We start from the raw sequence: 25,116 nt of genomic DNA on the forward strand, positions 1-25,116 counted from the left end.
CAAACTGTTCACAACACCCACATTCAGCAGATACATCTGGTCCTGAACTTTAATGTAGATGTCAGCTGTCGGATATCTTTTCTCATCTCCATGGACACAACAGATTGAAATTGTATCACTGGTGCGAACAATATTAGGTGGGGCAAAATCTGAGTGAATAAGAGACCGAGAACTGCCAGAGTCAAGAAGGGCATTGAGTAGAACCCCATTCACTTCAATCTGGCTCATTTTGATGGATTTGTCACTCTCCTGCTCAGGATCAGCATTAGAACGAGGAGCAAAACACATTTGCACCATTTTAGCAGAATTTCTTGGGCACATAGGTTTTGTATGGCCCTCTAATCCACAAAGATAACAAATGAGCTTCTTACCAGAGGCCTTTGGTGGTCTAGTGGTAGACTGAGAGCTCTTACTGGTGCTTGTATTTGCTGAATCCAGATGGTTTTGCTGAGGTATCTTCCGGGTGTCCCTCGATACCTTCCATGCATTATGGCTCCATGCTTGCCCCTTCTTTCTGGCAGCAACAAAAACATCAGCTAACCGAGCCGCTTCCATTGCTGAACCAGGGTTGTGTTCTCTGATCCAAACCTGAAGCTCAGGAGATAACATTCTGAGAAACTGCTCCAAGATTATAGTTTCACCAATGTCATGAATAGTTTTACCCTTTGGCTGGATCCATTTCCCATAAAGCTCCTTCAGTCTCGCATATAGCTCACGAGGGCTTTCATCTGGTTGAACGTCCAGGGATCTGAATCTTTGCCTATATGTTTCAGGGTTAATGTCATATTTTGACAGAATAGCTGATTTCACTTTATCATAGTCTAATGAATCATCAATGTCCATGTGAACATAGGCACCTCTAGCTTTACCAGTAAGCAAGGGTATCAAATGAAAAACCCAATCTGACTTCTGCCATCGATAAGCTGTAGCCATACGTTCAAATGTGATCAGGAAATGTTCAATATCATCAGCTTCAGTTAATCTTTCCAATCTGCCCTCTATTTGTAGGGGAAACTGAAATGCTGGTGAAATGGCTGGATTGGAATTAGTCATAACTGGTTCAGCCTGGGCCTGCTGAACAGAGGAAGAAGGATGAATATCAAACTCTAATGATTCAGAGCGAGCTTCTGCAGAATCTGATGGTGATGTTCTGACTTGGATTTCTGACTGCAAAAGTCTAAACTGATGTTGAAAGGCTTTAAATCGCTGTTCTTGTCGTGCATTTAACTCACTCTGTTTTGCATCCCGGATGTCCTGTTGTTCCATGTGAGCATGTAGCATATTGACTAGATCAGACAAAGTAGGCTCCTTTTCAACTCTCTCCACAACTTCAGTGACTCCTGAGGCTCCATTTTCCTCCTCTTCACAGGTTTGCTGAGCAGATCCCTTTTTCTTTTCATTCTTGCCACCACGATGCATTCTTCCTCCTCATGGGGAAAAACAGAAGAAAGAAAAAAAGAAAAAGAAAAAAGACCTGTGTCCAATACTGGATGATCCCACTGCTGCCACCAATTGTCAGGGACCAAGCAGTAAAGCATAAAGGACACCGGTGGTTTTAATTCAAAAAACGGGTTTTATTGACCCAAAAATATGAAAATATATTTAACAAAGCCAAAACTTAAACAGGCAGACCAATAAAAGAGGTCAACTCAACAGACTAAACTCAAGATAATAATTAACAAAACCTCAAACAAACATATGGTAAACTGACCTGCTGAAATGACACACAGGGGGACTTAAATACTGGTTTAGCTAAACCAAATGACACACACGGGGGAAAACAAGATGGCTGCCATATAACCAACTAATACAAAACATTTAAACAAACATGAAACACCCCCCAGGCAATGAAGCATGTGGTGCAATCCAATTAGGCTGTCAGCAGTACTTCAGGTCTCCCAGCCCTTTGCCACACCTTTTGCCAGACAGGAGGAGACACCAACCCCCAGGTAACTCAAACAAAGAAAGATGTATTAATATAACAAAACAGAACTTTGACCTTGCAAGGTTAATATGTGTGCACGCCATATAAACATTGGAAGGTGTGATGGAAAAATGAATACATTTAATAAAGAAATGATATTGAACAATAAATAGAATATTTTAAAGTAGTGACTGTAAATTAAACTAAAGTGAATCAACGGGTGATGAGGTGTGGAGCTTACCATGTGTGGCATGCCATCACATTGACAAAATTTTTAACATGAATGAAAAATTAGTCTACAAGATTCATTTTTTCATTACTAATGTAAAAAACTAAAAATTAACGTTGCTTTGCTGTCGGGCCACGAATGCTTGACATGGCATTTCTGTTTTATGGGATAGTATGAAAGTGACGGCACTGCAGAAAATTACAAGAGACAGAGAAATAATATTTAGGCAATGACGGGCAGCCAAGTTTCTTGCCTGGATCTAATTAGCTGTTAACTGTAAACATCAAAGTCAGTGTACCTTCCACCGTCCTCTGTGAGGCACGTCCTTGGCCTCCAGATGTTTTAAGTCAAATCAGACAGCTCTACAGGCTATACCTTGTACAAAAAAGAAGAAGAAGAAAAAAGACTGTAACATCACTGTTTTTTAAACATTTTTGCATTTACAGAGTGTCTTTTTCTGCTTTGCTAGATTCTGGGTGAACTAAAAAAGAAAATGGTTATGAAGGAATAAAAGCAAAACTCTAGCGCAGGTGCACAGGGCATTGCTGTTCCCATAAAATTCCCCGTGGGTGTGAGAGTCATGAGCTTATTCTCTTCATCTCTCTGCCGATCCACAATGGTGAGTGAATTTACAATCTTGGTTGCTGTGGTTTACACATATCGAGTGAAAAGGGAAGTTGCACTAACTCTTCCACTCATTCTGTCTTCATCTTGTTCAGCTTTGATCACTGCCTTCAAACACTGAAAAGAAAAAAAGGATTTAATTGATTTTCTATAACCCAGAAATAACAAAGCTCTTGTTTTCTTTAATATGATCTAAATCTAGCTCATTGCTGGACACAGTAATAAATAAGGTTTTATACAGTGAGATGGTTGTCATGATTTTTTGTTTGTCTGCAGTTTGTTTGACTTGTGACCAAATAAACACTGAGAAGATTTCTGTCAGCATCTCTTGTTTAAAAGCAAACATGCTTTTACAAGCTTTCAAAGTAAACTAGTGTTGTTGTTTTTTTGTTTTGTTTTTTTGATGTACTGATCATCATTGAGATTCTGGGCTTTGGTATTGTGTTTGCTTTCCAAGTATTCTAAAATACTGTTTGGGAAATTTATGCACATTTTTGTATGTTTAATTATATTAGAACTATTTATGTACATAAACATATAATTAAAATAATAATAATTGTCTTTATGTAAGAAATCAACTTGGGAAGTTTAAATTTTATTAGCTTTTGATTTAAATTTAAATTTCACCCAGTGCTTCCTGCAGAAGTTCTCTGATGACTCTGCAATAGTCGGCCTCATCACTGATGGGGACGACAAGGAGTACAGAGGACTGACTCAAGACTTTGTGGACTGGTGCCAGCTGAACTACCTCCAGATCAACGCCAGTAAAACCAAGGAACTGGTGGTAGACTTCCGCAGGCACAAGCATTCTCCACTGCAACCACTGAACATCCAAGGTATGGACATTGAGGCTGTGGACAGCTACAGGTACCTTGGTGTTCATCTGAACAATAGACTGGACTGGACTCATAACTCAGACGCCCTCTACAGGAAAGGGCAGAGCAGGCTGTACCTGCTGCGGAGACTCAGGTCGTTTGGAGTGGAGGGCCCACTCCTGAAGAAATTCTATGACTCTGTTGTGGCTTCTGCTATCTTTTATGGCGTGGTCTGCTGGGGTGGCAGCATCTCTGCTGGGGACAGGAAGAGACTGAACAGGGTGATCCGAAGGGCCAGCTCTGTTCTAGGATGCCCTCTGGACCCAGTGGAGGTGGTGAGTGACAGGAGAACGGCGGCTAAGCTGTCATCCCTGATGGACAACATCTCCCACCCCATGCAGCAGACTGTGACAGCACTGAGCAGCTCCTTCAGTGGGAGACTGCGGCACCCACGGTGTGGGACGGAGAGATTTCGCAGGTCTTTCCTCCCCACTGCTGTCAGACTCCATAATAAAGACTTTAACTGATCAAGCACACACATCCATACATATGCAATAATACTAAGTGCAATAATCCTTTCTGTCATCGTTGTATTTTACTCAGTTGTATATAGTATTTGTATTTGTATTCTATTTTTATCTTATTGTATATTTATTTTATTTTATTCTACTGTATATAGTATTTTATTTTATTCTATTCTGTACAGTTGTGTACTGTATTTATTCTTATTGTATTCTAATTTTTGCCTCATAACTTTTGCACTGTCCACTTCCTGCTGTGACAAAACAAATTTCCCACGTGTGGGACTAATAAAGGTTATCTTATCTTATCTTATCTTAAATGTGATTAAATGGTGCTTTTCAATAAAAATGTGTAAAATCATAAAATACTTATTTTTATTTAAACCCCTTTAACTTAAAACAGCTGCTTCTTGTACTATGACCCTGAAAACTTTAGTAGTGTTTCTATGTTGTCTCTGTGGGGAGTTTGTTCATGTGTTATTCAGACATTAATTTATATGACAAAAACCCAAATATCACATTTTAAAATGACTTTTGGTGGCAGTTTTCTCCAGTTTGGAAGTTTCCAAACTGCTCTCTATTAAAAATGTTTGACTCTAACATGTCAATGAAATGACACAATAACTTTGTACTTACAATAATTAGGGGAAATGATTTGTTCTGCTTTTTTTTTTTAACCCATCCATCTATAGGGTCTCGCTTTGGTAAACGTGGAAAACATTATACCTGCTAAACATCAGCTTGTTAGAATGCTCAGTATGGCTCAAACATCCCGGGGCCTTGACACACAACCTGTTATTGAGGTCTGGAAGGTGTTCATTTAAACCGATCTGCAAGCTGCAACAACCTTACCATATCACGCTGCAGACAAACATCTGTATTGTCTGGAGAAGCATAAATCTGCCATTTGGTTTGATCACTGTTGCTCAGATTTACACAGCAAAGAAGGAAGAAAAAGCCAAATTGCTCCACTGCGCCATGGAATGATGTTGTTGTTGTGTCACGGATAGACAGCTTGGAAACTATGTGACAAGTTGAAATCAGTCAAGTTGGTAATCTTGATGTCAAGAAGTGTGAAACGTTTTGATGTGCAATACACGGCTGCACATAATCACTTCACTTCTGATGGGAAAATTCATCCTTGAGGCTTGACTGTAGGTGCCAATATAAAGTCTGACTCAAAAATTCAAAAGACAAACAAATCAATCATGCATGTGTCATTAGTGATGCACATATAGGTATGTTACCAATACCTACCCAGTCATGCACTCTAACCATGTCTGGCAATTGCTTGTGATGGATTAATGTGTAGCTACTGTAGTCGATCAAGATGGATTCAGCTATATGTAGAATCAATCCCAAGTAGTATATTACAAAATATACTGCTGAAATATTAATACAGTTAAGTAACAAGTGCAATATTTCCATATGAAATGTTGTAAAGCTAATGTAAAAAGTTAGCCAAATTGAAAATTATTGTGCAAGCCTAAAGTACAGCACTCGCATTAGGCTTTAAAACTTGGATAAATGTACTTTATTAAATTAGTTTTAATTAATCGTAAGAGTTGTGGGGAGGCATGAAGAGGTTCGTGAGGGACCAGGGCAATGAGTTTGCACTAAATCCTGAGAAAACCCACACAGAAAAGTATGACGCTACTGCAAGTGCATTAACTAAATGATTAATGTTGCAAATGTCCAAAGGTGTTGAAAGCAGAAATAAACCCTTGAGGCTAAAATTACAGGCCACATCATTTTTATTGCACTTAATGTGCATTTGCACATAACCACATACAGTACTCAGTATGTCCCATCAATGTCACTCAGAGTGAAAACTGCAGGTCTGCAGCCAGCTCGCCGCTTTTGGCTTTTATTAAGAAAAACAGTAAAAATAAATAAATAAATAAAGTCTTTCTCTGCAATAATTATAGTTATCATTCTTTGACAAAATTGTGAAAACCCCTATGAAATTAACCACATTGGAATGAAAATGGGGATCAGTGAAATGGAACAATCATTTCTCCGATCAGTACTGTAGTGTCACGGTCTGGCTGGGGCAGACCGTATGTGTTGCAGAGGAGGACTCAAACGCAGACCAAAACGTAGTGTGGATAAACAAAACAAGCCGTTTATTGAGGCTAGCAATGAGGGTAAAAATAATCGGGCATCGGTGAAAACTAAACAATAACCTAAACTGGGTGAACTAATAACAAAACATGAAAAAGCTTAACCATAGTGAACTGACATGGGTACCTGGAGATGAGACATGGATGAGCAGACGACCTGACAATGGCATGCAGAAAACAAAGGGCTTAAATACATACATGAGGTGATCAGGGGAGGTGGAGACACATGGGGGAACAGCTGACAGACATAAACCTAATGACAGGACCAGGAGAGGAAAGCTAAATACAATAAACAAAGAACACATGACATTGTCAGAATAAAACAGGAAATACTAAAACTAAAACATGACAACACAACTTAACAGACCTAATATGTGATGAATAAATACAAAACCCCAAAACATAGAAAACCCAGGAACAATAACTGCCTAAACTAAAGGCAGATAGGAAATAACACAAACTAAATCACATAACAAAATGAGACAAATACAAACATGAACTCAGAGCGCTGGGTCAGAGACCCAGCCTGTGACATGTAGGTGTTAACTCTACATCGTAAAATGTCGTGTTCTAAAAATTCAGTTGTCAGAGGGGAGCAGTAATCAAGCCCAGAGGCCAATAGTTTGTTCATTCATGTTATTAAATTCCTGAAGGAATCTTCACACATAATTACATCTACGTGCACCTGGTGTGGTGCTACAGCCTGTACTCATACACTGCACTTCTTGGCTCCCTGTGGGCACATCATCAAATAAAGCTCTGACAGACAGCTTTATTCTGATTTTTTTTTTTTTTTTTTTTTTTTGGCCTGTCCCGTTTGGCTCTTTTGCCAAGGCAAAGAAAGATGCCCAACGGATTTACTTTACCAAACTGACCATCCCAGCCTTGCCGTAATGGTCCATTTGATTCACCTTTTATTGTTTATTTTATTTTCACTTACTGAATACGGGACAGACTTGACTGGGGGAAAGAAGGGGAGAAAGAAAGAGGGAAAGAGAAACAGCTGAGAAGAGGGACGGGGGAAAAGGGCAAAAGACAAAAACCAACAGAACGGGCAGAGAAAAAAAATGCATATATCAATCACCTGGATCACCTGCTGAGAAAGAAAAAAGAAAGCAAGCAGAAGAGAACAAGAGTAATAGAATAAACAACATCACAATGATATATGGGAATATGACAGTAAATACTAAATGTTAAACATTATTGTGCAGCACATGAGATCAACAGAACACAGTGTGCTTTGAGGTAGGAGCCAAAAAGGGTGTAGTTTGTGGGTGTGATCACCCGTGTGTACACCTGTGAGCATGGACGCGCTTGTTTTTTGTTTTTTTAAAAGGTTCCTTCATGTAATAATCTGCTAGAGGGTGTGGGGGGGCCACAGCCCCGTCCTCCAGGGCGTGAAGCAGGTGTGGAGGAGATCAAAACTCCAGACATCCAGAGGCCCCCAGAACACAAGAGACCAAGGAAGACCAACAGAGGGGCAGCTGCGCCACTGTCCCGGAAAGAGCTGAGGAGAGTCCCAGATGAGGGCTCACTCAGCAGCCGCGGAGCAGAAGCCAGGGGGAGTTGCAGTGACGCGCCCGTGAGCTCCGCCGGCAGCCAGCTGCGCCTGAGTGACCGAGCCCCAGGCCGAGAGGCCGGGGGCACCCCACCTCCGAAGTGGCCCGAGCGAGCCCCAGGCTCCAGGCCCCGATAAGCGGCCGCCAAGGAGTGAGCCGGTGTGTACCTGGACGCCCATCCCCGGACACAAAGAACCACCAACGCACCGATGTCTGAGGGGGTCCGCCACTGGCAGGGGAAGTGGTGGTAGGGGGAGATAGGCCTCCAAACCTTGGAGGGCCTGAGATGTCCCCAGAGAGGTGGCGCCTGACACCCAACCTGACATATAGACACAGACATACAGGCACACACAGATACAAACATCCATTCCCACCCTCATGCTCTCATATGCACTTACTCCACACTCAACCAACGTGGAGACAGACATAAAGAGACGTTGTACACACGATCACACTCCCCAAGCGTACTCTACAAACCGGGTCTAGGTGCCCTCGCCCCTGGAGGGGGGAACTGCACCCAGACCAGGTGGTGTTTCCCTTTTCCCTGCGGTGGGGGGAGGCAGACCGCCCCGACTCCGCAGCAGCAGGAAGGCTCCACACTCCAGACCGCAGTCGGACGGCCAACTCCTCCTCCTAGCCCCCCTGCTCCAGCAGGTCGCAGAGAACGGGGGTGAGAGAAGACTCCAAACCTCCCTCCACCCGCTCATTGTAATGTTGATGCATGTGTGTTCTAAGGTGCATTTAAAACCCAGGAGGGCATGGAGCTACCTGCCAGAGAGCAGCAGGTAAGCGCATGGTCCCTCCTGCTAGCCCTCAATGTCTACGTGTATTTAAAATTGAGAGGTGGGCAACGATGCCAGGGGTGGGGTGTACACCCTGATGGTACTTTGGACTCCGTGTATCGTGCCCACCCCCAAGATCCTATATGTATGTGTAATGAGAGTGTGAGTAATGTGAATGTCTAAGTTGTGGGATAAAATTGAGGCAGAGGCAGCCAGAAGGGGACGGGGGGGGGGGGGGGGGGGTAGCCTCCTCTGCACCCTGGTGACATACCCCTACTCCAAGGCCCTGCATGTGTGGGTGGTTGTGGAGGAGCGGGAAGAGGGAGGCAGCTGGAGATGGGGAGGGAAGGAAGGGAGGGGCAAGTGACCCCTCCCTGGGGCCAGCTCCCCCGCTGACCCCAGTAGGCACCCCCATACTCCGCGACCCGCCAGGGAAAGGGGGCCCAGGCCCATCCAGACCGGGCCCAGTGCAGCAGCGCCGCCCGGCCCCACAGAGCCCGGGACAGTCCACCCAACCCCACCACAGAGAAAACTGCACCCACCCCACCATCCACTCATCTTCCAGACTACATAAGACAATAAACACCCAGGCTGAGATCTTCCTCCACCTCTCCTGTATCTCCCCCTCCTGCAGAGGGAGCTCCTGAGGAGAGGAAAGCTCCTGCAAGATGTGACAATCTCCCCCACCAGTTGAAGAGCCCCCCAGGTGGCTCGACGCACCGGCGGCACCCTGCTCCAGGGCTGGGCCCCCATGCACCCACCCGCCCACAACCCCGGCAACACACCAACCAGGACCCAAGCCCCCGAGGCCCAGTCCGGGTCCCAGCCCAGAGACGGAGCGCCCCCAGAACCTCACGCCCATCCCGGACCCACCCAGGGCCAGCCAGGCTACCAGGTCAGTAACCCACGTCCGTCAGCACAGACCCTCCCCTAGCCCCGCTGCACGCAGCCGCGAGGAAACCGCGAGGAAACATTTAAATTCTCGGTGAAGAATCTCCACCAAGGACAGCCTTGCGTCGAAACTGGACAATCGCTTGTCGATTGACTCCAATATGTCGGCAATATCTTTGCCGGCTGGCGATGTTGAGCCGGGGGAATCTGCCGGGCGTTGTCTTTTCGACGACGGCGTCTCAGCTTTGGCCGGGGAAGCTGCACACGGGGTCTTCTTCATCACGAGATCCTGAAAGCACTGATCGATGTAATCTTGGAGAGTCTCTAAACTCTCCTCGTTGTTCTCCAGGGTGTTGGAGATTATTTAGACAAATAGTGTTAGTTATAAGACAATTGATAAGTGTATTTGGTAATGCTGAAGCTTAAATGAATTTGTTCAAATCTAAACTACCATTTGCTTTAATTTTCCGCCAAAATCTCCGGCGTCTGACGTCAGTTACAACATGAGTCGCTTACCTTGTCCGTCACTTCCGTCACTTACTCACCTGCTCCGTCACTTCTCCAGCTTTATTCTGATAAATGAGAAAGTAATCATCCTCCAAAGCGGCCTGCTTTTTTACAGGTACAAACATTTAGCATTTTTACTCAAGCTAATAAACATGTTTTCACTTTGAGGTGTTATTTAGGCCAATTAATGAGATGCTTGCTTCAGTTATGTAAGTTCTGCAGGTATCTGCAGTGATCACTGATCAGAGCGCATTTTATTTAATCCAAAAGCAAAAAGTGAAAATAAAAAACACAGAAAGGACCAAAATCGATGGTATTTCTGAAAGATAATTAACTTCATTGTTCAATAGTGCAGTTTAACGTCCATGGTTAAATAAACAAATTCACACTAAAGTGAACAGACTGAAGACTCCTGCTGCTTCTGTTGTGCCCATTTCTCTTTCACACAACAGACACTTTCTCTTCTGTGACATCGACTAATAATTTGGAAAACAGAAGACAATTTATTTAGCAGGCTGCAAAGCAGTTCTTTGGAAATATTCCTTTTATTATTTTTTTAACAACAAGTATTTAGAAATATAATAAAAGTCAATTTATGAGAAGTTCAGTGAAGCACACACACACAATCTAATTGATCATGACTACAAAGCGCAAGATTTTTTTATACATCAGCCTTCCCTAGGTGAGCTTGAGCCCACTCAAATTGATAAAATAAAGATTTCTCATATTTGACACAACCAGAAGTAAGTTGATTTATTTAGGAAACTTTTCAATTTGAACAAAAACAAAAAAACCAGAAAAACTGTAGTTAGCATATAAGCTAACTATACATGTACAAAACAGGTTTAATCACCAAACAACGGATTGCTTCATTAGTTTGTTTATAATAATGTTACTAAAGCAACAGTTGAATGTTGAGGTCATCCACTGGGAACAACAGTTCAATTGGGAACACTCCTCACATTCCTCAGTAGAACAAACCAGTGTTTGCATGTTACTTTCTTCCTCGAGGTGAGATTTGACTCTCAGCTGCATAAGAAGTCAAATGTTATGAAAGACTTTTCCTCCCATGATTTACCTTGCGGTTTAAAAAAGAAAGGAAAATTCTACATAATCATGCCCTCTGGGTAGCAGTATATTTTTCTTAAGACGTATGAGAAAAACTTCCTCATCCTTGAATACCAAGAGATCATATTCTGTATGTGTGATGTATGTTCTCTTTAAGTAAATCAAGTGCTGGTTTCAGTTTACTGCCAGTTGTTTAAAGACATTCTCTTTAGTGTAGATTTGTACCACAGCTGGATCTTACATATTAATAAATTCATTGTTATTCAGATGCTACGCTTTAATATGTTCACTTGGCTCTCTGCTAATATCCTGCAGTTTGGCGCTGGGCAGACAGTCTACATTTTTAGAGCTTCTTCCCTAAATTTGTTATTTTTACACTGCTGCGGAGGCAGTAAACCAAAACAATAAAGCTAACTAAAATACTAAGGTCTGATGTCGCTGCAGCTGCTCTGAATTATTTCGCTTGTAGTTAGATTTCATGGACAGTGCCATTTTGTGAAGATATTTGTCCTTGTTCTAGATTAATAACACATTGCTCAGTTTTAATATTTTAATAGGGAAATGACTGCTTATAGGCCATGAATCTCTCTGTCCCCCAACTGGTCAGATGTTGTTTAAAGGAGCTTAAATGTACACTCAAAGATAGAAAAAGGGTAAATAAAAAGTATTTAAATGCTTTGGGTTGTTGGTTTTTGTTCTTTGTATTTTAACTTCTGATTTCCGCAGTGCAAATAAATTGCAGGTACTGGTTGTCTGCAGCATGGTAATGTTCCCCTTGTCTTTCAAGTTGAAACACAAACCTTTGTTGTAAAGGCCTGACTGACTTTGTTCCCCAGTGTTATGTATGTATTTACCATCCATAATGTACAGTTGCATGTTATGGAACAAGATTAAAGTTCACAGTTCACATTAGCAAAAAAGTGCGCGACAAAAGGTCAGACACACAGAAAATGTTGGCTGTTAGTACTCAGTGGTCTTTAAAACAACTGGAGAATCACAATCGATTTTTTTTTTTTAATATAGAAATTAAAGTTAAGTTGCGGCGTTGAGGTGTTGGCTGCACCATGTCTCTACAGAAAAGCTTCATTGGACCTTAGCAAAAATCCACTGAACAAAACATATTCCTGCACTTGGTGTTTTAATATTGGTGATGACGAGGGCGATTAAAATCTCCCACAGCTGTCCTTTTAGCTTAGGATCTGGTGACTGCAAAAGCCAAAGGTTATTTCATATGAATTTTTATATGCATACATATATATAGTTAGGTAACTGCTTTTAATTGCATGCCACATGTATTATTATATTATTATCATTTAATTTTATGTCTTGTACATTTTTTTTATTATTATTTTATTTATGATTAACAACAAAACTAAACTGGCACATAGCAATAACATTAGATTAGATTTTCACAGGATGAATTCAATCAATGTTTAGATATTTTAAAGGGGTCAAACAAAAAACATACAAATACTTGATGAAAGTTTAAAACTCTGAGTTAAATTTCAGGTGGCACATAAGAACTTTGTAAGCGCTGAGCTTTGTACCGGTTTACAGAGATGACTTACAATCTTTAGAACCCCAATACCTTATAAGTATCATTTGGAATACAGTGTGACTCATAAACATGCCAGGAGGCCTTTATGTCAGGCATGATTCAGTAGACCACTTCATCATAAATCAAGGAATTGATTCCAAATGTTTCACACTTTGGCTTCAACCTCTTTTATGCTGGCTTCATCTTAGAGTGATTTTTCAGATCTAGAAACATCAGGTTGAGGTTTAAGTGGAATGCAAAAAACTTTAAAAAATAAATAAATAAAAGAAATAAAGAAATAAAGCCCCCTCAGTGTGAAGTATCAAGAAAGAATGTAGTTTTAAACTTGCTCTGGAAAGTAGAGAAGCATTTCGTCATTTTTTAAAATATTATACGTGCTTTTTTTAATTACACAAATACATTCAGATACTTCCTTTGTTACACGTTGCTAGGACTGGGTTGAACACCCTTTTTGCCTTCAGAACTGCTTTCATTCTTCATGGCATAGATTCAACAAGGTGCTGGAAACATTCCTCAGAGATTTTGGCCCATGTTAAAATGATAGCATCACACAGTGGATGCAGATCTGTTGGCTGTACATCCATGATGCCAGTCTCTCATTCCAACATATCCCATAGATGCTCTGTTGGACTGAGCTATGTGTGAGACTGTGGGGGTCATTTGGGTACAGTGAAAGGGATGAACATGGTCAACAACAAGCTCACTAGGCTTGGCATTTAAACAATGCTCAGTTGGTACTAAGGAGTTCAAAGTATGCCAAAAAAAGATCCATACTTTCATGTTGTTTACACCAAATTCTGACCCTACCATCTGAATGTTGCACCTTTAAGTGAGACTCATCAGGCCAGGCAATGTTTGTCCAAGGTTTTTCAGTCCAATTTCGATGATCCCATTTGAATTGTGGCTCAGTTTCCCAATCTTAGCTGACAGAAATGGCACCTGGTGCCATTCTGCTGCTGTAGCCCATCTGCTTTAACTTTCCTTGTATTGTGTTGTGCTCTTCTGCATACCTTGTAACAAGTGTTGATTTGAGTTACTGTTGCCTTTTTTACAGCTTAACCCTTTAGAGCCGATCGGAGCGGGAACGCTCTGTTATGCGTAACTATTTTTAAATCCCGGTAGCACTGCAACCACGTAAGCTAGCGCAAAAATTTTTTTTGCATATGAAACCGGAGGAGTTGTACTTACATATTGTGCCATCAGCTTGTCCTAGGTCACGGTTTCCTTCCACATAAAGCTTTGCAAAAACTGCATAAAAAGCGCTTGCAAGAACAAAAACATAATATTCCAGAAACACGCTTTGCCGGTCCGATCAGCTGTTCAAAACACTTCCTACGTTGGAATAGACGTCAGCGCGAACTTTTGCATTTCCGCCATTACCTGGCCGTAACCGGAAGTGACGTCATTTTCGCGGAAATGTAGTCTTTTTTGCGATCAGGGCCTCAGGGCCTATACTGCTCTTTTTAAAAGTTATCTTTGACTTTATGACTTTCTGTGTCGTTTCTGGGATGCTTAGGACTCATATTGCACTGCTGGAAATAGTTTATTTTGATGCATATGCTGCTTTTTTGCAAATTTGCAGTATAATATTTATTTTCGTTTTTCCTGCAGTGTATAAAAATTGGTGTATTTCAAAAATAAAACTATGAAGACACTCAAAATAAATTTCCTGTGGTGGGAAACTATTTTGTGCAACTTTTTTGTATTTACAGTTTTGAGGGATAAGCCTCTTAAATTTCTCTAACTACAAATATATGTTAAAAAATCAAAAACGATTTTCAATTTTTTTGTAGTTTATTGCACTTTTTTGCAATTTATGTAATTACTATGCACTTAATGAATACATATTATTAAAATCTGGGCTATAATGGTTGTATTGATGTACATCAACTTGAAATGCTCCCAAAAATGGCTCCACAGCATGTAAAAATATAATATAAGCTCTGGCGGACTTGGTTCTATGGTAGGTCTTAAAGGGTTAACACAGTCTGGTTATTCTCCTTTGACCTCTGGCATTAATAATTCATTTTTCAGCAGCAGTTGAAATACTCTGATATACCGATGTTGGCATCCAAATGGTGCCTGCTCATAACATTATTACTATTATAATAATAATAATAAATATGCTGTCGTCTCATGAACAATGAAATAACAGCATTTTAAAAAGCTGGTTATTATTTAATCAAAGCATAAAAGACTTTAATGCATATTCACATCACAATACATTACATTTTGTTTACAAACAACTGTAAAATGACAACAAATATCATGTTCGATGTGGAAGGTGGGCTCCATTAGACTCAGTTAGTGTGCATTTGAGCAACATAATATCATAATTATCATATCATATTTGATAAGATGCCGTACTTTTCTACATGTAACTGAATCAGAATAGGTGAAGCAATATTGACGTGCGTTTTGTGAAGCATTTCTTTTTTCTTTTCTTTCCTTAATGAGCTTCTGTATGTTGTTTACATGATCAAAATAAATTGAACATAAACAAACAATAAATGTAATTAAATATCCTGATGATTTTATCATATCTGGATAATCTGTTGTGAAAGGAGCAATCTTTATTATCAGTGATTAGGACCGGTAAGTTCACTCTACGACACACCGGGCTCATTTATTTAATGAGCCAGAACACAAACAGCAAACTGTAAACCACACAGGGGCCCTGGACCTGCTGTTGAATAGTTAGGATGTCTGCTCGGAAATATTTCCCATGGTATACTGTGGGAATAAGACCTTGCTCACTGTAGGTTTACACTGAGGCTCCAGGGTAGGCTTATTTAGGGTGGACTTAGAGTGACATTCCAAGACGATAGGTGGTATTAGTGTTTCAGAGGGTCCATATGACCTCAGTCTGTCTACAAGGGAAAGGTGTTGTGTGATAGAAATTTCACACAAAATAATGCCTTAATGGATAAAATGTAAAACAAAAATGTAAAAACAACAACAACAGCAAAAAGTGACCATGGTCGCGATTTTTAAAAATATGTTATCACAAGGCAAATTATCTCACAATCTCAGGATAGCCAACATGTTTTCTTATAATGAAAAGACATTTTCCTCCTGTTCTTGAGAAAACAAAGACTCAAATTAATTAGAAAATTATCTCGTGATCACATGGAGAAATATTTTCTTTTGCATAGATTATAAGGACATTATCCTATTATCTGGATAACTTTGTTATTTCAAGATATCAAGATTGAAAGAAACCGTCACAAACCACAGCTTATATCAGCTTCTAACAGTATCTGCTGAAAAACTTTGTAACTCCTGGTATTCGCTTTATTTATTGCTCATCTTTTTTTTAGCACAAGGGAAAAAAGCAGGTAATGAAACTTGTATAATTAATAATATCAAGTTTTAGATTTTAAATGTATTAAATACTGTACAATGGTGGACTGGCTTAGAGAGATAAAATATTTGTATACATGTGGCGGCAGTTCCCATCTCACAATCTGAGCATGAGTTGGGCTACAGCGTAGATATCATAAATTCAACTCAGCACATGTGATCGCTACGAGTGAGTAATTTTTGGTGAAAAGAGTTAAAGCACTGTGATTGACCTTGTGCAGACAATAAACAGACAATAAACCCTGAGGCTACTCAGCTGTGCTGTTCTCAGTACTTCCCCACATCAAACCACTTTTCTAGACCAGAGAAGCTCCATTTCTGATGAAAGAATTTCACTTCACCGGGTCTGGGTACTTATTGTACATTTACGCAGTCTGAGGCAGTTGTATGTGTGTAATGAAGTATTTGTATGGTGTGAGGACCAAATACACAGAAAGAGAATTTAAAGAAAAAGCAGGATTTACATAATGGTGAAAAAGAAGTGCGAAATTTTGTCACACCATATAAAAAGGTTCACTTATATAACTGAAAGGATTTACATGTAAATGACTCTGTTTACTGCTCCTCATATCTCCTGAAATCTTGTCCAAAGATTAAGAGTCACACCTGTTTTAATAAAAAGCGTACAACAAGTAAATAGCATGAAAATAGTCACTATTACTTGCTAACAGATTATATAAAGTTACCAGTCTTACAGGAAGAAAAGTTATTTCATCTCTATAATAAACCACTGTTACTGCCAGTGTTAATGATGTTTTGTCATACTGTTAAAGGAAATCCTGGCTCCCACCTCTATTTCGAGTAAGCTTCTTTTTTATTGACCTGCTATGTTTAACGGTTGATTAAGGAATGGGAATACGAGCTTTTAAATGTAAATACAATTCACACACACTCACACACTGTACATACAACACAAAGTGAGGAGATTTTTGAAAGTCTATGTGTAATTTGGAAAATGTATGCATAGTTTTGACTCTGTGCATCCAATATGTTACATATCATATGCTTGCTTTCAACACTGGATTCTTTAACAAAACTAAACTATAAAACTATAGACACGGTCTTGTTCTCCTCACATTAAAAAGTAGCTCTTTAAGTGTAACAATACTACTTTTTTCCCCACAATCAATATTATCACATTGCTTAATGTTCACGGCCTCTCATCCTTTTTCTTATCTTTCTTGCACACAGATGCCAATTGTGACAAGTTTAATTTAGGAGCTGCATTCCTGAACCTGTGACTACACATGAAATATGTGAAAAACACTGTAATGCTAGTTTAAGCTCGAGGGCCTAATATAAGTCAATTATTAGAGCTTCCTCATTTTAAACTCCATAAATTAAGCAACAGACACTAACATTTACTCCTGTAATTTTCCTGTTTGATTTTCTAGAGCAGTCTGCGTAATCTGACTTGGCTTTAGTTTATACTAACTGCAGTTTTTCTGCTGTGAGAATATTTTTGTTACTTTTACTCTAAATTCTGAAAGGTGCAAACATTTTAGAGAATAAATAAGCAAAGTTTGCTTGCTCAGAATCTGTTAGAGGACACTGAATAAATGTATTTATTGCTCAGCTGAAGGTTAATGATATAATAAGATGCATCGCATAGTTGTTTTTTACATGAATCCTAGCTATACACCATAAAGCAGTTCACTGGCTCTGAAGTTGCTATTAATCTGAGTTTGCTGTGGAACTGAGATGAAAGCTTGATGAACATCAATAATGGTTTTAACAAATAATATAATTAAATGCCCTCCATACAGGCTACATAATATTATAAACCAAAACTCAGTAATATGCCTCATAACACAAGTGGTATTCTCCATTGTGGAATGGTGTTTTAATGGCAAAGTATCAGGCAAAACATCAAAATATCATGGCTTCACCCTGCTTTACATAGCTCCTCCTGGCGCTTTTCCCTCTACAGCATTTTTGCAAAAATGCCTCCGTCTTCCTATATACATTGATATGATCTCATTATTTTTAAAGACTGAGTCAAAGGCAGTTCATAAAACTACATATGAACGCAAAGGGTGGGTCTAAACGAGCTTTGCATAACAAAAGGTCACCAGCTAGTATGCTGTGGTTAAAGTTCTCCTCATGAGGCTCTCAGATGGGATCGAAAGGGGATAGGCTCCGCGGTCTGTATCACATTTGCTGAAGTTTCTGAGTTCTTGAAACCAACTTGCTCCAAGAGTTATGATGCTGAGGAATGTCGGCAGTGTTAAACTCCAAAGTTCTTTCCCTGTGCGTACCTGGGAAGGCAAAGTGCCAAACGGAAAGAAATGAAGGGTCCATTCACCCAAGAAGAAGAGAAGAAGATGGAGGTGCATCAAACTGTCATCCAAGTCCAGGAATTTTATGACGACTTCAGGTTGGGAGGATCTGTATGGAGCTTTGAAGAGAACATATCAGACTAAATTAGTAATACTGAAGAAGCAAATATTGCAATTCAGTGCTGCAGATCCATAAAGTTAGGAGACTCAAAAGAGACTGTGTCATTGTGGCTTCACTTCATGGTCCCCAGTGTGGGATTATACAGTAATACAAATTGCCCTTATTTAGACAAATGTGCTGTATCCAGAAGCACACAGTACAGTAAAATCAGATACTTGACAGATTTATTCACCAACCTCTTTCTTCCCATTTTAAACAAATGCCCAATTTACTAAAAATATACTACAAGTTTCTGCTTAAAATAAGTAGGAAGAGTCAAACACTTGTGTATATGTTTTGTGTCTATTTTATAAATTAGCACACTGTCCATTGATCACAGCATATTTAAACACCAGGAATCTATTCAAGCTACAGTTTGTTAGAGAAAAGTGCTTGCTCTGGATTTGTGGTGGCCCACTACAATCCTAATTTAGATTTGTAAATGTCACAGCATTTTCCTTTCAGTATGAGAACCTCCCTCATGCTTGAAAGTTAACTTTTGACTGTCCAGGCTTGTCAAACTGAAGGAAATTTCAGCTCCCTAACAATTACGGGCAGTTCCAAGAAGCAGCTGATAGCACTTGTTTGTGCAGCCTATGAAACTTATGAACAGCTATTACCCTGCACTTATGTGGCGATTTAAAGTGCTGCATGCTGCTGAAGTTCAGGCTTTTCGCCCAGTGATTTATCATGGGATGTTTTCCGCACAGCTATTGAACAAACTGCTATTCATCAGAGCTGACTTGAAATTGTGTTAGCTGGTCTTGAATCATCAGCAGGAGAAAATCGATTTCTATCACTACGTAAAAAACAAACGTAAGGTAAGCCCAAAATAAATTAAATGTCAATGACGAACCACTGGAAGAAAAAGTTACCTATTCTGTCTGATAACAGGCTAGACGATGTGCCTATCAGTTATATTTATAAGAAAAAAAGTACCAGTCACACCACTGCTCTAGAGAAACCATCCATCTATTTTCTTCCATCTAATTCAGGGTTGAGAGGGGGGCTGGAGCCTGGAGGGGGCTGGAGGTGTCATAGCTTGAGAGGCGGGGTACACCTGGACACGTCGCCAATCTCTAACACAGAGAGACTGACAACTACTCACATTCACATCTAGGATCAATTTCGAATTCCCAGTTAACCTAACTCCAATAATTGCACGTCGGAGAACCCATAGACCCGGGGAGAACATGCAAACTCCACACAGAAAGGCCCCAGTCAGAGGGTGGAGTTAAGCCCAGGGTCTTTTTGCTGTGAGGCAACTGTGCTAACCACCTTGCCAACATGCTAGAAGATGTCCACCTAGAAGAACCTAACTCAATACTGATTTTCTTGTTAGGTAGTGCAAGCCATTGCTGAAAACATATTTTACACGAAGCGAAAAGTCTGGGTGTTTTTCTCAAACTGTGTCCATGTGAGAATAGCACAGCTGTCCAAAGCAACTGTGCGGACATATTTTTTGTCCTGTGGGCTCTAAAGGCAGCACCGTACAGATAAACCAGAGTAATTCAAGTGCAGGATCTGGCTTGTCAGAAAGTAGAACTGCTGACAATGTCAACATTTCTGTCTGGGCATTTTCTGAAGTTCATGTTAAATTTATTATAAGCCTCTTGTCAGCACAAGGTTTACTTCTGTCACTCTTTAGGCTCATTTATGGATGCAATCAAAATTCACAAAAGTAGAGAGAGAAAAAGGATTGTCTCAATATCATTTTTACAGAAATAATCAGACTGACCTTGACAGACAAAAATCACGACACTCCGGGTCTGCATCGGTCACAACACAACGGCAGCGCGGTGTCTCTGCCCCCTCGTGTTGGGACGGCTGAACACCACGTCGTTTTCGCTGACGTCCTCTGTAGTTCGACATTCCGTACGGCACAGTGCGCCTTAGAAGGACAGAGAGAGGCCTTTTTTCAGCATTTAGCAACAGATGAGCAAAACAAAGCAAAAATAATAAATGGAGCAGATACATCAGGACCTTCACACTGTCAGTGCTCAAACCCTACGCAGAAAAAAATTTGTTTTAAGTTTTAATTATTCATTTTAAAGCAATTTTTAAACAACTACATTTTTATGTTCTCCAGTGAACCAGGGAACATTTGTTCTTTTGACAATGGAAAATGCAGCCAGAAAGGTCAGTGAAACTGAATAAAAAACAAACCTGACATATGACTTCGATATATCACATTTATAATGTCAGCATCCATCACCATATTGTCTATTCTGGCCCTAATCCTCGCATCTGGATAACATTTAGATTCCAAGTGCCAGGTAGGCATCACTTCTTTTCTTTCTCTTTCCACTCATCTCTTTTCAACCATGTGTGATTGATTCTGTGAAAAATAAGGATCTATATAGAGGCCTTTATATCTTTAGGACCTACGAGGTTCTGGGGAAGGGGGGGGGGGGGGGGGGGGTCTGCTGACAATGTCAACATTTTATTGTCTGGGCATTTCTGTATGACAAATAAAAGATTCGTTGAATTGACAGATAAAAGCCTTTCTTTTGTAGATTTGACAGATTATGCCAGACTGCCTGCTGCTTATAACTGACTGAGTACCTACAGTGTTGCTGGCATCTTGCTGGGCTGCCTTTACTGTGTCTTTTTCCACTGGAACTTCAGCCTGTGTAATTAACTTCAGGGTGAAATGCATTTGAACCTAATACCTGTTCAATCTAAAGTCGGGGCTGTGAGTCAGAGATCACGCTCAATGTAGCGAAATGCTGTTGTCAGCTGGGGCAGTTATTCCAAAGTGAAAGAAGGGATTTGAGGAAAGCTTTACTTTAAACACTCTTACAATGTGTAGGATCTTTTTGATCAAACTTGTACACACAAATACTTCAAAGTTAGTCTTGTAAGCAAGAACAAAAGGATGGAACATTTGGGATTTCTCCTCTAACTAAGGGTTTGCTATGTTTTTGTTTCAAAAGCATCGAATCCTTTTGGGAATCTTCTGTTTCAGTGCAGTGCTCCAACCATGTAAGAACAAGTTTTCAACACGCACATAATGCACCTAATACTTGCTGCAATAGAGTTACTGGTATTATTTTCACCTTTGTGTGTGTGCGTGTCCATGTAAATATGTGTGTAAGGACACACCCACTATAGGAGAAACTGACATAACAAAAAGGTTTTAGAACTTTGGCAGGTGTTTGGGCATCTGCCTTTACCTTACTTTACAGATCTTTAGCTGAACTCAAACTGCAAGTGGCAGCCACAAGTTAGATGATGAGTCCTATAGCTGGAAATAAAAAGCCAGCTAACTAACTGAGAAGAATATTTATCTGTAAGACTTCAGCCAAAGAGGATTTGTGACTAGATTGGTTTGACTGTTTGTCCGTTCCTGAGCAGGATTATTTAAAAGTTATAAAAAGTTATGAAAATCTTACTAAATGTGGTGCTTGGCCTAACTTAAAAGGAAATCTGAATTTGATGTGCAGAATTTGATACTGTTGCGAGATCAGACACTTTACACCAGTGGTTCCCAAACTTTTTTTGTAGTTGTTTTTTTGTCCTGTGTAATAATATTCAACATTGCTATCAATACATTTTTCAAAAAATGCCTCTCTGTGCAAAATGGGTTTAAAAACATGAACAACTGTGGGATACTGTTTGTCCATGATTTGAACCGAGGGAACAAATCGTGGCAGGTACGGCCTGATATTATTTGTATCCCACTGTAACTTTACTGTATAAAGAGCTAATATCGCCAAAATGTCAGGAGTAGGTATTTATTACAACAAGTGTTTGTGAACTAAAAATCAAGAATGTGGGATACTGTTTGTCCGTGATTTGAAGAGCCCAGCGCATGCTCTCGAGGCAGGGAAAACCAATTCTGCAGGGGAGACCTACCTTGGCACTTGTGCAGGTGAAACCAAAGAGAAGATATGCTTCACCATATTTTCTAGTCTTTGGCTTAGAATGAAGTTGGTTTGGAAACATATTCAGCGATGCTTCATCTCCTGCTTTGCGTTTGTGTGGGCGCCCCGTGCTAGCAGTGTCCAAGCGTTGTTTTGTTGTTTCCCTTTTCATGCCGCGCTCCCCCTGCAATGGCTCTGCGCCCCCCCTAGGGGGCGGGCCCCACACTTAGGGAAGGTCTGCTTTACACCATGTCTTCACGTCAGATTTTTTCAACAACAAAAAAAAATCTGAAACTAAACCAAATCCTTGGTAGACGTATAGCATCTTAGACTGCCCCTTTTTGTATTTGTAGTTGAGATGTTTGCTGCTGACAGCAAACATCAACTCGACTCCTTTTTTTCTCCTGCCATAACTTTGACAACTTGTCTAAGAAACACCCCTTATCAAGTGTTTTTCACCAGTTAATAGCAATAGTAAAGGCTATAGCTATATAAAGCTAAATACATAACTTAATTAACATAGAATCAAATAATCATTAAAGATGTAACAATACTTACTTAATTGTTCCCACATAATCTGTTACTACCCAATCCTAAATATATCTGTCAAACTATTTCAGCCAGCGCAATGAAGAAATCTGTCATTGCATTTTATCAATAGACAGACTTAGGCTATGACTCATGGCGTGCACGGAAAACACAATAAATGCACTAACTTTGGTAAATAATATCCTCCACCTGCCTGATTCCAAACTCTTGCAGGAACACTGGCAATCTGTTGGGCCTGCCATCACTTGAATCTGGTGCCTCGGGGTGGGTAACTGGGTGTAACTGCAATGTGTGGTGCCTCTAGTGCACGGCTCCTATTTCAGTTGCAAAAAAAGCCACGTGCCAATCTTCGTCTGAAAGACTAAATTGCTACTTCTTATAACTCCTGACAAACGAGGAGACGTTGTGCAACCTCTGGGATTCTTGCACAAAAGCGGATTGAACTTAATAAAGCGTGCCTTACTCGGGGGTGTTGATCCAGATGATATCCAAGTGGCAGTAGTAGACGCACTCTTTATCCTTGTAGGAATAGCAGGTGCAGCGCTTTTGTCTGGACTTTGCTTCTGTTGTCTCAGACAGCTGTGAGTCAGCGGAACCCCGGGAGCCAGACACCTTTGAGTCCAATTGGACCATGGCGCGGGACGCCAAGATACCGTTATTAGAAGCAGCTATGTTTAAAAAAACAAAACAATAAAAAATAATAGTAAACAGCTAAATCAGAAGTTCTTCATAAATAAAAAAGGTACTGAGTGCATTCATAAACAACCTTAAAAAATAAATATATCTTATTGCCTACCTTGCAAGACAATAACTGCCAGTATCTTGAAAAGCACGACTCTTGCGAGGATGGACAGCATCTTTGCCATGTCTCAATATATTCCACAAAATAAAGCAAACGCCTGACGAGGAAGCAAATTAATCTCCAACCATCATCGATCCATTAACTTTGGCGCGTGTCCGTGTGCAGTTCATGTGGTCCGCAGATGAAAAAACAAGTGTCGGAGGACGTCGTCTTTCATTCTAATGACTTCATCCCGTAAATCCTGCACCTGCAATTTTTACACTGAGGTGAAGGGAACGTGTTTATTCTAATCCAAGCTTCAGACTGCCGCAGTCGCAAAACAAGTGCGGTCTTTGGAGCGAGGCGAGGAACAAACCCTTGAAGTCGCTTTGCCTTTTAAGACATGCGGGACTTCGGAGGGTACACGCCCACACCTCTCCTAGCACCCACCCTCTGTCAGATGCAGCAGCAGTGTATGTATTTACATATATGCCTATTCATACTTATTTATTTAATGCTTTTACTCGTTTTTACTGGACACCTTTATGAATAAATCAATGAATGAATATTAATACTCTTGAATAGTAATGCTCTTATAACCCATAAAAAGGTATTGCTCAGTGATGGATAAAAGAGACAAACGTGGTCTTGATAGTGAAATAAGTCCTTCAGCTGCACTAATCAGTGCTGTCCTGTTGCCACCCACTGACTGGCGCATATTATCCATAAGTTGAGGGTATGAACTCAACACACAGAGACCCCACCCCAACTAGGAGACTGAAGCCAGGAGCTGGTACAGAAGTGGAGGAAGCAAGAAGAATGAGTTTAATAAAGTTTGATTTATCTGACTGCTTTGTTTCGCTTAATGTGCCTTATAATCCCGTGTACCTTATGGTCCGAAAAATGCGTACTGCACACTGCAGTTTAATGTTGCAAAGCACCTCTTTTTAACTTCAGTGGATATTATACATGGTTATGCTCAGGATATGTCAGCCCATTTCTACTGGAAATGCCTTTGGGTTAAACTTTCAGCAAGGAATTTGCATTTGCACTGTTACATTTTTATAAAGCTTTAATGTACATAAAAACCAGCTTCTTGTTTACGTGAAAATAAATGGAAGGTTGTCTTTTTGTGATAGTAATGTTGTGGAGTTGTATTTTGTCTCGCATCAATTATATCGTCTGTTATATCGTTATCGCAAATTTTCAAATATATATCGTGATAAATATTTTTGGCCATATCGCCCTGCTCTACCCCTCATCATCAGTGGCACGCCAGTGGAGAGAGTGGACAGTTTCCCATACCTGGGTGTCCACATCACTCAGGACCTGTCATGGTCCTGTCACATCAACACCCTGGTTAAGAAAGCCCGTCAGCGTCTCTTCTTCCTCAGAAGACTTAGAGACTTCCATCTGCCACTGAAGGTGCTCAAGAACTTCTACTCCTGCACCATCGAGAGCGTCCTGACGTCAAACATCTGCACCTGGTTTGGGAACAGCACCAAGCAGGACAGACG

General features: G+C 40.5%; 1 protein-coding gene across 1 annotated transcript; it reads right to left on the reverse strand.

The window, feature by feature from the left end:
• Positions 1-14,778: 14,778 nt before the first annotated feature.
• Positions 14,779-24,024, reverse strand: edn3b (endothelin 3b). Its single transcript, XM_085393865.1, has 4 exons — positions 23,615-24,024; positions 23,282-23,486; positions 20,142-20,294; positions 14,779-18,362 (listed from the first exon to the last, which is right to left on the reverse strand). The coding sequence occupies exons 1-4, from the start codon at positions 23,682-23,684 to the stop codon at positions 18,338-18,340; spliced, it is 453 nt and encodes a 150-aa protein (XP_085249991.1). The 5' UTR covers positions 23,685-24,024; the 3' UTR covers positions 14,779-18,337.
• Positions 24,025-25,116: the final 1,092 nt, after the last annotated feature.

The sequence above is a fragment of the Rhamphochromis longiceps genome, linkage group LG20 (genome assembly GCF_057381845.1).
Source record: "Rhamphochromis longiceps isolate RC_006_pf linkage group LG20, R_longiceps_female_GT1.1, whole genome shotgun sequence".
Taxonomy (NCBI): Eukaryota; Metazoa; Chordata; class Actinopteri; order Cichliformes; family Cichlidae; genus Rhamphochromis; species Rhamphochromis longiceps.